The sequence below is a fragment of the Bufo gargarizans genome, chromosome 7, assembly GCF_014858855.1.
Source record: "Bufo gargarizans isolate SCDJY-AF-19 chromosome 7, ASM1485885v1, whole genome shotgun sequence".
Classification (NCBI taxonomy): Eukaryota; Metazoa; Chordata; class Amphibia; order Anura; family Bufonidae; genus Bufo; species Bufo gargarizans.
Genome location: NC_058086.1, coordinates 95,482,785 through 95,496,511, shown reverse-complemented (window position 1 = coordinate 95,496,511; position 13,727 = coordinate 95,482,785). Strand labels below are relative to the sequence as shown.

Below are 13,727 nucleotides of genomic sequence, written 5' to 3'. Positions count from 1 at the left end.
ACTTTAATAAAGAGCAAACTAAGCTGCAAAAACCAGTGTCAGGCAGCTGCTGCCAAGGCTAACAAGATAATGGGTTGCATCAAAAGGGGCATAGATTCCCGTGATAAGAACATAGTCCTACCACCTTAAAATTCACTAGTCAGACCACACATGGAGTACTGTGTACAGTTCTGGGCTCCTGTAAACAAGGCAGACATAGCAGAGCTGGAGAAGGTCCAGAGGAGGGCATCTAAAGTAATAACTGTAATGGGGCAACTACAGTACCCTGAAAGATGATCAAAATTAGGGTTATTCACTTTAGAAAAAAGACGACTGAGGGGAGATCTAATTAATATGTATAAATATATCAGGGGTCAGTACAGAGTTCTATCCCATCAGCTATTTATCCCCAGGACTGTGACTGTGACGAGGGGACATCCTCTGCGTCTGGAGGAAAGAAGGTTTGTACACAAACATAGAAAAGGATTCTTTACGGTAAGAGCAGTGAGACCCTGGAACTCTCTGCCTGAGGAGGTGGTGATGGTGAGTACAATAACGGAATTCAAGAGGGGCCTGGACTTATTTTTGGAGCTTAATAATATTACAGGCTATAGCTACTAGAGAGGGGTCGTTGATCCAGGGAGTTATTCTGATTGCCTGATTGGAGTCGGGAAGGAATTTTTTATTCCCCTAAAGTGGAGAAAATTGGCTTCTACCTCACAGGGTTTTTTTTTTTGCCTTCCTCTGGGCCGACTTGCAGGATAACAGGCCGAACTGGACGGACAAATGTCTTTTTTCGGCCTTATGTACTATGTTACTATGTTACCAGCATCCTCACTGGCCGCAGAGGATGCCGGTAAGAAGCACTTACGGGTTTTTGACCCTTTAGATGCAGTGATCTTAATTAAGGGTATGTAATTCAGGATATAGAACACTTGGCCAGATAGGCATCTGTTCTAAATATCCAACCACTTATAATATGTCCTGTGTTTTCCACCATACTTTATGTGTGGAATACAGAGTGAAATATATACTAGCAGGCTTATGAAAAGCTTCTAGAGCAGATAGCAGATTGCCACCTTTCACTAAATAATGAACAATTTTACCAGCCTTGAACTGTATATCAGCCGAACTGCAACCTCAAATGCTGTAGATGTGAATCTATATAATATAACCACAGGTTGGTGAGAGTTAGAACCTCATCCTCTTTAGCCCACTGCAGAGTATCCAATTTAATTCTAAGGATTTTATATTATCCATATACAGTCTATGCAGCTATATACTATAGCATTGACCTTGTGAAAGTACAAAGGGAAATCAAAACTGGCACATTATGGGGGAGATATGAAATTGAGACATTATAATCCCTTTAATTAAATTAATCTGGCCAATACACACCAACATATACTAGGGCTGCAGCTAACGATTATTTGAATAATCGATTAGTTGCCGATTAATTTCTACGATTAATCGGGAAAAACGACAAAATTACGAAACAAAGAGGTTTATATGATTTTACTAGAAAAATTATGTTCAAAGGCCATATTAACCACTTCAGCCCCGCTAGGTGAAACCCCCTTCATGACCAGAGCACTTTTTACACTTCTGCACTACACTACTTTCACTGTTTATCGCTCGGTCATGCAACTTACCACCCAAATGAATTTTACCTCCTTTTCTTCTCACTAATAGAGCTTTCATTTGGTGGTATTTCATTGCTGCTGGCATTTTTACTTTTTTTGCAAAAAAATGACATTTTTCACTTTCAGCTGTAAAATTTTGCAAAAAAAACGACATCCATATATAAATTTTTCGCCAAATTTATTGTTCTACATGTCTTTGATTAAAAAAAAATGTTTGGGCAAAAAAAAAATGGTTTGGGTAAAAGTTATAGCATTTACAAACTATGGTACAAAAATGTGAATTTTCCGCTTTTTGAAACAGCTCTGACTTTCTGAGCACCTGTCATGTTTCCTGAGGTTCTACAATGCCTAAACAGTAGAAAAACCCCACAAATGACCCCATTTCAGAAAGTAGACACCCTAAGGTATTCGCTGATGGGCATAGTGAGTTCATAGAACTTTTTATTTTTTGTCACAAGTTAGCGGAAAATGATGATGATTTTATTTTTTTTATTTTTTCTTACAAAGTCTCATATTCCACTAACTTGCGACAAAAAATAAAGAAATTCTAGGAACTCACCATGCCCCTCACAGAATACCTTGGGGTGTCTTCTTTCCAAAATGGGGTCACTTGTGGGGTAGTTATACTGCCCTGGCAATTTAGGGGCCCAAATGTGTGAGAAGAACTTTGCAATCAAAATGTGTAAAAAATGACCGGTGAAATCCAAAAGGTGCACTTTGGAATATGCGCCCCTTTGCCCACCTTGGCAGCAAAAAAGTGTGACACATCTGGTATCGCCGTACTCAGGAAAAGTTGGGGAATGTGTTTTGGGGTGTCATTTTACATATACCCATGCTGGGTGAGAAAAATATCTTGGTCAAATGCCAACTTTGTATAAAAAAAATGGGAAAAGTTGTCTTTTGCCAAGATATTTCTCTCATCCAGCATGGGTATATGTAAAATGACACCCCAAAACACATTCCCCAACTTCTCCTGAGTACGGCGATACCAGATGTGTGACACTTTTTTGCAGCCAAGGTGGGCAAAGGGGCACATATTCCAAAGTGCACCTTTCGGATTTCACCGGTCATTTTTTACACATTTTGATTGCAAGGTACTTCTCACACATATGGGCCCCTAAATTGAGATTTATTTTTTAGTTAGTGGAATATGAGACTTTGTAAGAAAAAACAAAAACAAACAAAAAATTTCCGCTAACTTGTGCCCAAAAAAATGTCTGAATGGAGCCTTACCAGGGGGGGGGGGGGGTGATCAATGACAGGGGGGTGATCACCCATATAGACTCCCTGATCACCCCCCTGTCATTGATCACCCCGCCTGTAAGGCTCCATTCAGACGTCCGCATGATTTTTTACGGATCCATGGATCCATGGATCGGATCCACAGAACGCATGCGGACGTCTGAATGGAGCCTTACAGGGGGGTTATCAATGACAGGGGGTGATCAGGGTAATCAGGGTGATCACCCCCCTGTCACTGATCACCCCCCCTGTAAGGCTCCATTCAGACATCCGCATGATTTTGTATGGATACATGGATCGGATCCACAGAACGCATGCGGACGTCTGAATGGAGCCTTACAGGGGGGTTATCAATGACAGGGGGTGATCAGGGTGATCACCCCCCTGTCACTGATCACCCCCCCTGTAAGGCTCCATTCAGACATCCGCAAGATTTTTTACGGATCCATGGATACATGGATCGGATCCACAGAACGCATGCGGACGTCTGAATGGAGCCTTACAGGGGGGTTATCAATGACAGGGGGTGATCAGGGTAATCAGGGTGATCACCCCCCTGTCACTGATCACCCCCCTGTAAGGCTCCATTCAGACATCCGCATGATTTTTTACGGATCCATGGATACATGGATCGGATCCACAAAACGCATGCGGACGTCTGAATGGAGCCTTACGGGGGGGTTATCAATGACAGGGGATGATCAGGGTGATCACCCCCCTGTCACTGATCACCCCCCTTGTAAGGCTCCATTCAGACATCCGCATGATTTTTTACGGATCCATGGATACATGGATCGGATCCACAAAACGCATGCGGATGTCTGAATGGAGCCTTACAGGGGGGTTATCAATGACAGGGGGTGATCAGGGTGATCACCCCCCTGTCACTGATCACCCCCCTGTAAGGCTCCATTCAGACGTCCGTATGCTTTTTGCGGATCCATGGATACATGGATCGGATCCACAAAACGCATGCGGACGTCTGAATGGAGCCTTACAGGGGGGTTATCAATGACAGGGGGTGATCAGGGTGATCACCCCCCTGTCACTGATCACCCCCCCTGTAAGGCTCCATTCAGACGTCCGCATGATTTTTACGGATCCATGGATACATGGATCGGATCCGTAAAAATCATGCGGACGTCTGAATGGAGCCTTACAGGGGGGTGATCAATGACAGGGGGGTGATCAATGACAGGGGGTGATCAGGGAGTGTATATTGGTGATCACCCGCCTGTCATTGATCACCCGCCTGTCATTGATCACCCGCCTGTCATTGATCACCCGCCTGTAAGGCTCCATTCCGACGTCCGTATGCTTTTTGCGGATCCGATCCATGTATCCGTGGATCCGTAAAAATCATACGGACGTCTGAACGGAGCCTGACAGGGGGGTGATCAATGACAGGGCGGTGATCAATGACAGGGGGGTGATCAGGGAGTTTATATGGGGTGATCATGGGTGATCAGGGGTTTATAAGGGGTTAATAAGTGACGGGGGGGGTGTAGTGTAGTGTAGTGTGGTGTTTGGTGGGACTGTACTGACCTACCTGAGTCCTCTGGTGGTCGATCCTAACAAAAGGGACCACCAGAGGACCAGGTAGGAGGTATATTAGACGCTGTTATGAAAACAGCGTCTAATATACCTGTTAGGGGTTAAAAAATTCGGATCTCCAGCCTGCCAGCGAGCGATCGCCGCTGGCAGGCTGGAGATCCACTCGCTTACCTTCCGTTCCTGTGAGCGCGCGCGTTCACAGGAAATCTCGCGTCTCGCGAGAAGACGCGTATATGCGTCCAGGAGGAATAAAGCAACCACCTCCCGGACGCATATAAGCGTACAGCGGTCGGGAGGTGGTTAAAACAAATTGTGGACGACACTATTATGGGGATCTGTGGACGACACTATTATGGGGGGGGTTCTGTGGACGGCGCTGTCATGGGGGGGGGGGATCTGTGGACGGCGCTGTTATGGGGGGGATCTGTGGATGGCGCTGTTATGGAGGGGGGGATCTGTGGATGGCACTGTTATGGAGAGGGGGATCTGTGGATGGCGCTGTTATGGAGAGGGGGATCTGTGGATGGCGCTGTTATGGAGAGGGGGATCTGTGGATGGCGCTGTTATGGAGAGGGGGATCTGTGGATGGCGCTGTTATGGAGAGGGGGATCTGTGGGTGGCGCTGTTATGGAGAGGGGGATCTGTGGATGGCGCTGTTATGGAGAGGGGGATCTGTGGGTGGCGCTGTTATGGAGAGGGGGATCTGTGGGTGGCGCTGTTATGGAGAGGGGGATCTGTGGGTGGCGCTGTTATGGAGAGGGGGATCTGTGGGTGGCGCTGTTATGGAGAGGGGGATCTGTGGGTGGCGCTGTTATGGAGAGGGGGATCTGTGGGTGGCGCTGTTATGGAGAGGGGGATCTGTGCACTGTTATGGGCATAACAGTGCACAGATCCTCCTCCCCATAGCAGTGCTATACACAGACCCCCCCTCCCCATAGCAGTGCCATACACAGACCCCCCTCCCCATAGCAGTGCCATAGACCGATCCCCCTCCCCATAACAGCCCCGGCCCCGCTGCTTAGTCAGACTAATCACTGCATCTTTATTTTACCTTACAATGACCCTCCAGTAACAGGCAGAGCAGACGGCGGCGTAACGTCACTTACTCACGTGACGCACCTGCTCCGCCCACTTTATGAATGAAGGAGGCGGAGCAGGTGTGTCACGTGAGTAAGTGACGTTACGCCGCCGTTCGCTCTGCCTGTTACTGGAGCGTCATTATAAAAGGTAAAATAAAGATGCAGTGACCGCCCGCCCGCATAGCAACGAATCGGTGATTAGTCGATAACTGGATTCGTCGACAACGAATCCAGTTATCGATTACATTGATTAATTGTTCCAGCCCTAACATATACAGAGTGTTAGAATTTAGTGAATAACCATTGCAAATTAACCCCTTAAGGACACGGCCATATTTCACCATTTTTTGCAAATCTGACCAGTGTCACTTGTGTGAATAACTTTAAAACACTTTTACTTATTCAGGCCATTCTGAGATTGTTTTTTCGTCACATATTGTACTTCATGACACTGGTAAAATGGAGTCAAAGAAATTCATTTTTATTTATAAAAAAAAAATAACAAATTTACCCAAAATTTAGAAAAATTTCCAAATGTCAATTTCTCTACTTTTATAATAGATAGTAACACCTCCAAAAATAGTTATTATTTTACATTCGACTTAATGTTTGGATCATTTTGGGAACGACATTTTATTTTTTCGGGACGTTACAAGGTTTAGAAGTTTAGAAGCAAATCTTGAAATTTTTCTGAAAATTTCTAAAACCCACTTTTTCAGGACCAGTTCAGGTCTGAAGTCACTTTGTGAGGCTTACATAATATAAACCACCCATAAATGACCCCATTTTACAAACTTCCCCTCAAGGTATTCAAAACTGATTTAACAAACTGTCAACCCTTTAGGTGTTCCACAAGAATTAATGGAATATAGAGATATAATTTCGCTTTTTTGGCAGATTTTCTATTTGAATCCATTTTTTCCAGTAACAAAGCAAGGGGTAACAGCCAAGCAAAACTCAATATTTATGGCCCCGATTCTGTAGTTTACAGAAACATCCCATATGTGGTCGTAAACTGCTGTACGCGCAGAAGGAAAGGAATGCCATACGGTTTTTAGAAGGCAGATTTTGCTGCACAGTTTTTTTGACACCATGTCCCATTTGAAGCCCCTCTGATGCACTCCTAGAGTAGAAACTCCAAAAAAATGACCCCATTTTGAAAACTACAGGATAGGGTGGCAGTTTTGTTTTTTAGGGTACATATGATTTTTGGTTGCTCTAGATTACACTTTTTGTGAGGCAAGGTAACAAGAAATAGCTGTTTTGGCACAGTTTTTATTTGTTGTTATTTACAACATTCATCTGACAGGTTAGATCATGTAGTATTTTTATAGAGCAGGTTGTCACTGACGCGACAATACCAAATATGACAACTTTTTGGGTTATTTGTTTCAGTATTACATGACAAAGTATAAAAAAAAAAAGAAAGAGAAATGGATTCTTTAGTGTCATCACATTCTGAAAGCCATGGTTTTATTTATCTTTTGGGCGACTGTCTTGTGTAGGGACTCTTTTTTGCGGAGGAGATGACAGTTTGATTGGCACTATTTTGGGGTGCATATGACTTTTTGATCGCTTGCTATTACACTTTTTCTGATGTAAGGTGACAAAAAATAGCTTTTTTTTTTTACAGTTTTTTATTTATTTTTTACGGCATTCACCTGAGTGATTAGGTCATGTGATATTTTTATAGAGTAGGTTATTACGGACGCAGCGGTACCTAATAGGTCTACTTTTAGTTTTATATAATGATTTTATTTTTTAAACAAAAAAAATCATGTTTTAGGGTCTCCATAGTCTGAGAGCCATAGTTTTTTCAGTTTTTGGGAGATTATCTTGGGTAGAGTATGATTTTTGCGGGATGAGATGACGGTTCGATTGTCACTATTTTGGGGTGCGTATGACTTTTTGATCGCTTGCTATTACACTTTTTGTCTTGTAAGATGACAAATGGCCTTTTTATGGTGTTCATCTGAGGGGTTAGGTCATATGATATTTTTATAGAGCAGGTTCTTATGGTCGCGGTGATACCTAATATGCATTTTTTAAATTTATTTACACAATACCAGTATTTTGTAAACAAACAAAAAAAGATGTTTTAGTGTCTCGATATTCTGAGCTATATTTATTTTTATTTTTTGGGTGATTTGCTAAGGTAGGCGCTAATTTTTTGCGGGATGAGACGACAATTAAATTGGTACTATTTTGGGAGGCATATGCCTTTTTGATCACTTGGTGTTGCACTTTTTGCGATGTAAGGTGACAAAAAAGGCTTTTTTTTTTTTTTATGTTTTTTTAATCGGACAGGGTGGATCATGTGATATATTTATAGAGCCGGTCATTTCGGATGCATTTTCTTTACTTTATTTCTGATGTTCACTTTTGGGGTCTGATTCCCTTTGCAATGCATTAACAATACATTTGTATTGCAATGCATTGCCTGTTCGTCTACTATAGAGAGTCGCACTGGATCTCCTCGGCTCCCGTAGAAGGCAGTTCCCGATGCCGTGCAAGGCATTGGGCAGCCTCTGCACGGCATCTGGCTGCCTTCTAGAACATCGAGTCCCAGCCACAGCAAAACACAAACCCCTTCTATGCCGCGGTAGCGGCATAGAACGGGTTAATCCGCAGCTATTGCCGATACAAAGGGGTCACAGGAACCCCCTCGGCATTGACCCAGGGTGCCTGCTGATTGATTCAGACATAGATGCCCTTTAAAGATTGAGGCCAAGCATCCAAAAAAAAAAAAAAAGTCACTTGCATACAGGACTACCTTCTCACACAGGCCCCTCTACCGCATCCCTAAGTGGTGCTGCAAAGGGTTTAATATCTACTGTAAATAGCAGCGGTGACAGCGGGATCCCTGATGGGTACCCAGATGCAGCATGAATACAATCCAACAGCAGACCATTCATTAGCTCTGATTTTTGATGTTCTAGATGTTCCACAGCAGTACTGGCAAAATATTCTGTGGACAGATGAAACCAAAGTTGAGTTGTTTGGAAGAAACACACAACACTATGTGTGGAGAAAAAGAGGCACAGCACACCAACATCAAAACCTCATCCCAACTGTGAAGTATAGTGGTGGGGGCATCGTGGTTTGGGGCTGCTTTGCTGCGTCAAGGCCTGGACGGATTGCTATCATCGAAGGAAAAATAAATTCCCAAGTTTATCAAGACATTTTGCAGGAGAACTTAAGGCCATCTGTCCACCAGCTTAAGCTCAACAGAAGATGGGTGTTGCAACAGGACAACGACCCAAAGCATAGAAGTAAATCAACAACAGAATGGCTTAAAACAGAAGAAAATACGCCTTCTGGAGTGGACCAGTCAGAGTCCTGAACTCAACCTGATTGAGATGCTGTGGCATGACCTCAAGAAAGCGATTCACACAAGACATCCCAAGAATATTGCTGAACTGAAACAGTTCTGTAAAGATCAAGAATTACTCCTGACCGTTGTGCACGTCTGATCTACAACTACAGGAAACGTTTGGTTGAAGTTATTGCTGCCAAAGGAGGTTCAACCAGTTATTAAATCCAAGGGTTCACATACTTTTTCCACCTGCACTTTGAATGTTTACATGGTGTGTTCAATAAAAACATGGTAACATTTAATTCTTTGTGTGTTATTAGTTTAAGGACACTGAGTCTATTGTTGTGACTTAGATGACGATCCAATTACATTTTATGACCAATTTGTGCAGAAATCCATATCATTCCAAAGGGTTCACATACTTTTTCTTGCAACTGTATATATATATATATATATATATATATATATATTTTTTTTTTATTCCGTCTTTTTCTATACCCATAGATTTTAATCCATACCATTGTTCTTTATTGCCCACATTATATCTAGCAAGTATTTGTTTCGAAGGCCAAATCCAACCCCCCACCGCCCCTTATTTTTCATTTTCCATCTTTAAATCCATTTATCCCAGCGTCCTTCCCACCCTATTGATTGGCGCTCTCCCAGGGTCTGTTTGGATGGCGATTGGGAGTGTCCACACACCCAATTCCCCCCCCCTTTGTTACTTATCTTCATTTACCTGACCCTGCGCAGCAGCCTTTCCTCTGCCCCCGCATCCCTATCCTCCCCTACATCCCCTGGCGCCTCCAGTTACTTCAGGTCCTCTGGACAATTGCTCCATTGGATCCCTGTAACCCTCAAAACACACTCTCTCTCTGCCAGAGTAGCTGCCATCTTTTCTCACAGTCTTTGGTCTGCAATTTCCTTCTCAATGCCCATAGACTCTTAATGGGGTACTTAGGGTACCTTTCACTGTGGGAAAAATGTTGCAGTTCCAGTTCGCTAATTCCAGCATAGATGTGTTGTTTACATTTGTTTGCCCATTTACTGACCCATGCCTGTTTCCTGCATTTTGATCCTTAGATCTTGACTTCTGCCTCATCTCAATACTGACACTGAGCTGCCTGCCATGACCTCAGACTCGTTCGTGTACTCTGCCTGCGCTGGTCTCAGCCTGTACCATACTATGGTTTTGCCTGATCCCTCTGTGTTCTGCACCAGTGTCTCTTGACTCCCAGTGGGTAATCAGTCGCTTGAACAGAGACTGGTTCAAGATGAAGCAGTCTGGTGGTTCTCCTGAAGCAAAGTCTAGATCCCTGTTTAGGGGTTAAAGGGTGTATACCAGGAGGGCATTTGGAAAATGCCCTTGGGAGTAGACTCAAGCCAAATGTGTTGCAGACTGGTCTCACATCACAGTTTTGCACTACGTTTAACATACAGATTGGGAAAAAAAAGGCAAATAATATATACAGTCGTGGCCAAAATTTTTGAGAATTACATAAATATTGGAAATTGGAAAAGTTGCTGCTTAAGTTTTTATAATAGCAATTTGCATATACTCCAGAAAGTTATGAAGAGTGATCAGATGAATTGCATAGTCCTTATTTGCCATGAAAATTAACTAAATCACACAAAAAAAACTTTCCACTGCATTTCATTGCTGTCATTAAAGGACCTGCTGAGATAATTTCAGTAATCGTCTTTTTAACTCAGGTGAAAATGTTGACGAGCACAAGGCTGGAGATCATTATGTCAGGCTGATTGGGTTAAAATGGCAGACTTGACCTGTTAAAAGGAGGGTGATGCTTGAAATCATTGTTCTTCCATTGTTAACCATGGTGACCTGCAAAGAAACACGTGCAGCCATCATTGCGTTGCATAAAAATGGCTTCACAGGCAAGGATATTGTGGCTACTAAGATTGCACCTCAATCAACAATTTATAGGATCATAAAGAACTTGAAGGAAAGAGGTTCAATTCTTGTTAAGAAGGCTTTAGGGCGTCCAAGAAAGTCCAGCAAGCGCCAGGATCGTCTCCTAAAGAGGATTCAGCTGCGGGATCAGAGTGCCACCAGTGCAGAGCTTGCTCAGGAATGGCAGCAGACAGGTGTGAGCGCATCTGCACGCACATTGAGGTGAAGACTTTTGGAAGATGGCCTGGTGTCAAGAAGGGCAGCAAAGAAGCCACTTCTCTAAAAAAAAAAAAACATCAGGGACAGATTGATCTTCTACAGAAAATATGGCGAATGGACTGCTGAGGACTGGGGCAAAGTCATATTCTCCGATGAAGCCTCTTTCCGATTGTTTGGGGCATCAGGAAAAAGGCTTGTTTGGAGAAGAAAAGGTGAGCGCTACCATCAGTCCTGTGTCATGCCAACAGTAAAGCATCCTGAGACCATTCATGTGTGGGGTTGCTTCTCATCCAAAAGGGAGTGGGCTCGCTCACAATTTGGCACAGAAATACAGCCATGAATAAAGAATGGTACCAAAACACCCTCCAACAGCAACTTCTTCCAACAATAGTTTGGTGAAGAACAATGCATTTTCCAGCACAATTGAGTACCGTGCCATAAGGCAAAAGTGATAACTAAGTGGCTCAGGGACCAAAACGTTGACATTTTGGGTCCATGGCCTGGAAACTCCCCAGATCTTAATCCCATTGAGAACTTGTGGTCAATCCTCAAGAGGCGAGTGGACAAACAAAAACCCACTAATTCTGACAAACTCCAAGAAGTGATTATGAAAGAATGGGTTGCTATCAGTCAGGAATTAGCCCCGAAGTTGACTGAGAGCATGCCCAGTCGTATTGCAGAGGTCCTTAAAAAGAAGGGCCAACACTGCAAATACTGACTCTTTGTATAAATGTCATGTAATTGTCGATAAAAGCCTTTGAATTTATTAAGTGCGTGCAATTATATTTTACTACATCAGAGATACAACTGAAACAAAGATCTAAAAGCAGTTTAGAAGCAAACTTTGTGAAAACAAATATTTGTGTCATTCTCAAAACTTTTGGCCATGACTGTAATATAACCATGTATTGGAGCAGTGAAAAATCTGGTGGTAGCCTCAACTACTCAATCAATATTTTTTCACAATAAGATTTTCCCCCTCGTGGTAGCCTCGGACAGTTTAAATCAGTTCTTTTTCATAAAAGGAAATAAAAAATAAAAAATAAACAAACACCACTCAAAACAAATTGCAAGAAATTTCTAGTGGACAGACTAGTGTCTTTTTTTAACCTTAATAAACAATTTAGCTATGCAAAACTCACTTGAAAAACTCGTTCTTCTCCTCTTCAGTTTTCACTGTTAAACTTTCTAAGAAGTTGACAGTTTTGAGAAAATCATTTCTGCTTGAAGAAAATAAAAGTGCAAAACCAAACATTAAAGGATACGCTAAACTTGAGAGAACTAAGGCTACTTTCACACTAGCGTTCTGCTGTCCGCTCGTGAGCTCCGTTTGAAGGGGCACACGAGCGGAGCAGAACGCTTCCGTCCAGCCCTGATGCAGTCTGAATGGATGCGGATCCGCTCAGACTGCATCAGTCTGGCGGCGTTCAGCCTCCGCTCGCCTCCGCACGGCCAGGCGGACTGTCCGTGCGGAGGCGTGCGGATCCGTCCAGACTTACAATGTAAGTCAATGGGAACGGATCCGCTTGAAGATGACACCATATGGCTCAATCTTCAAGCGGATCCGTCCCCAATTGACTTTACATTGAAAGTCTGAACGGATCCGCTCAGGCTACTTTCGCACTTAGACATTTTTCTAAGTTATTAATGCAGACGGATCCGTACTGAACGGAGCCTCCGTCTGCATTAATATGATCGGATCTGTTCAGAACGGATCCGATCAAGCGCAAGTGTGAAAGTAGCCTTAATCTGAATCTAAACCTGACAACTAAACTAAAGCTGAACTAAATCTGAGAGAAACTGAAAATGTGACAAAAAAATAACAATTTTGCTGTACCAAAATTATCAATGAAAATCTATGGCAAATACATTTAATTAACATTACACAGAACAGTTGTCTTTAGCTAATTCTAGGTTCAGTACACTACGACTAAGAAATTGCAGAAAAACATACTATTCTAAACCGTAATTACCTACCTAAAAAAGTCATGGTTCAGCAAAGTGGACAGAGCAGGTCGGCACTCTGGTTCAGGGTTCATGAGTAATTTCTTAACAGTGTTCTTGAAGCTAGAAAGCACTTCAGCTGAAAACAAATTATAAATGTTGTTTGGTTTATTTTAGTGGCTTTTGAATTAAAGGGGTATTCGCGTTCCCTGAATTGGTTCTGCTTTGAAAGCATTGTGCAGGTTTTACAAATGTCTAATATACTGTAATAAACGTTTCTGTACTGTTCTCCTAGGCTACTTTCACATTAGCGTTTTTGCTGGATCCAGCAGTGTTCAGAAAAAACGCTTCTGTTACTGATATTACAACCATCTGCATCCGTTATGAATGGATCCGGTTGTATTACCTTCAACATTGCCAAGACGGATCCGTCATGAACTCCATTGACTTGCATTAGGGGTCATGGCCAGGGGCGTAGCTATAGGGGGTGCAGAGGTAGCAGTCGCTACCGGGCCCAGGAGCCTGAGGGGCCCAAAGACCCTTGTGCCACATAAGAAGACACCGGTATTATAGAAAGTGTATGCTGTTAAAGTTACACCTCTGGCTGGAGGGAAGGGGTTAGGTCAAGAATTTGACATGGGAGGAGTGCTGTTTCAATTTTTGCCTCAGGGAGCACAAAGGCTATGTGCTCCCCTGCTCCTGGCCACAAAGTACTGATGGAAGGGGGGCCCAAGCTGAACTCTCGTACCAGGGCCCATGAGCCTTCAGCTACGCCCCTGGTCATGGCGGATCAGTCTTGCTCCGCATCCCAGGACGGAAAGCACACTACAACATGCTGT

General features: G+C 43.2%; 1 protein-coding gene across 5 annotated transcripts in view; it reads right to left on the bottom strand.

The window, feature by feature from the left end:
• SCYL3 (SCY1 like pseudokinase 3) overlaps window positions 1–13,727 on the bottom strand; it is a 445,770-nt gene that overhangs the window by 270,153 nt on the left and 161,890 nt on the right. For 4 of the 5 annotated variants that reach the window (XM_044301161.1, XM_044301165.1, XM_044301164.1 and 1 more), the window contains 2 exons: window positions 12,922–13,027; window positions 12,087–12,164 (listed from right to left, as the gene is read on the bottom strand). In XM_044301161.1, the coding sequence (XP_044157096.1) occupies window positions 12,087–12,164; window positions 12,922–13,027 (184 nt within the window). The remainder of the gene's footprint in view (window positions 1–12,086; window positions 12,165–12,921; window positions 13,028–13,727) is intronic. The other variant, XM_044301163.1, reaches the window with a different exon arrangement.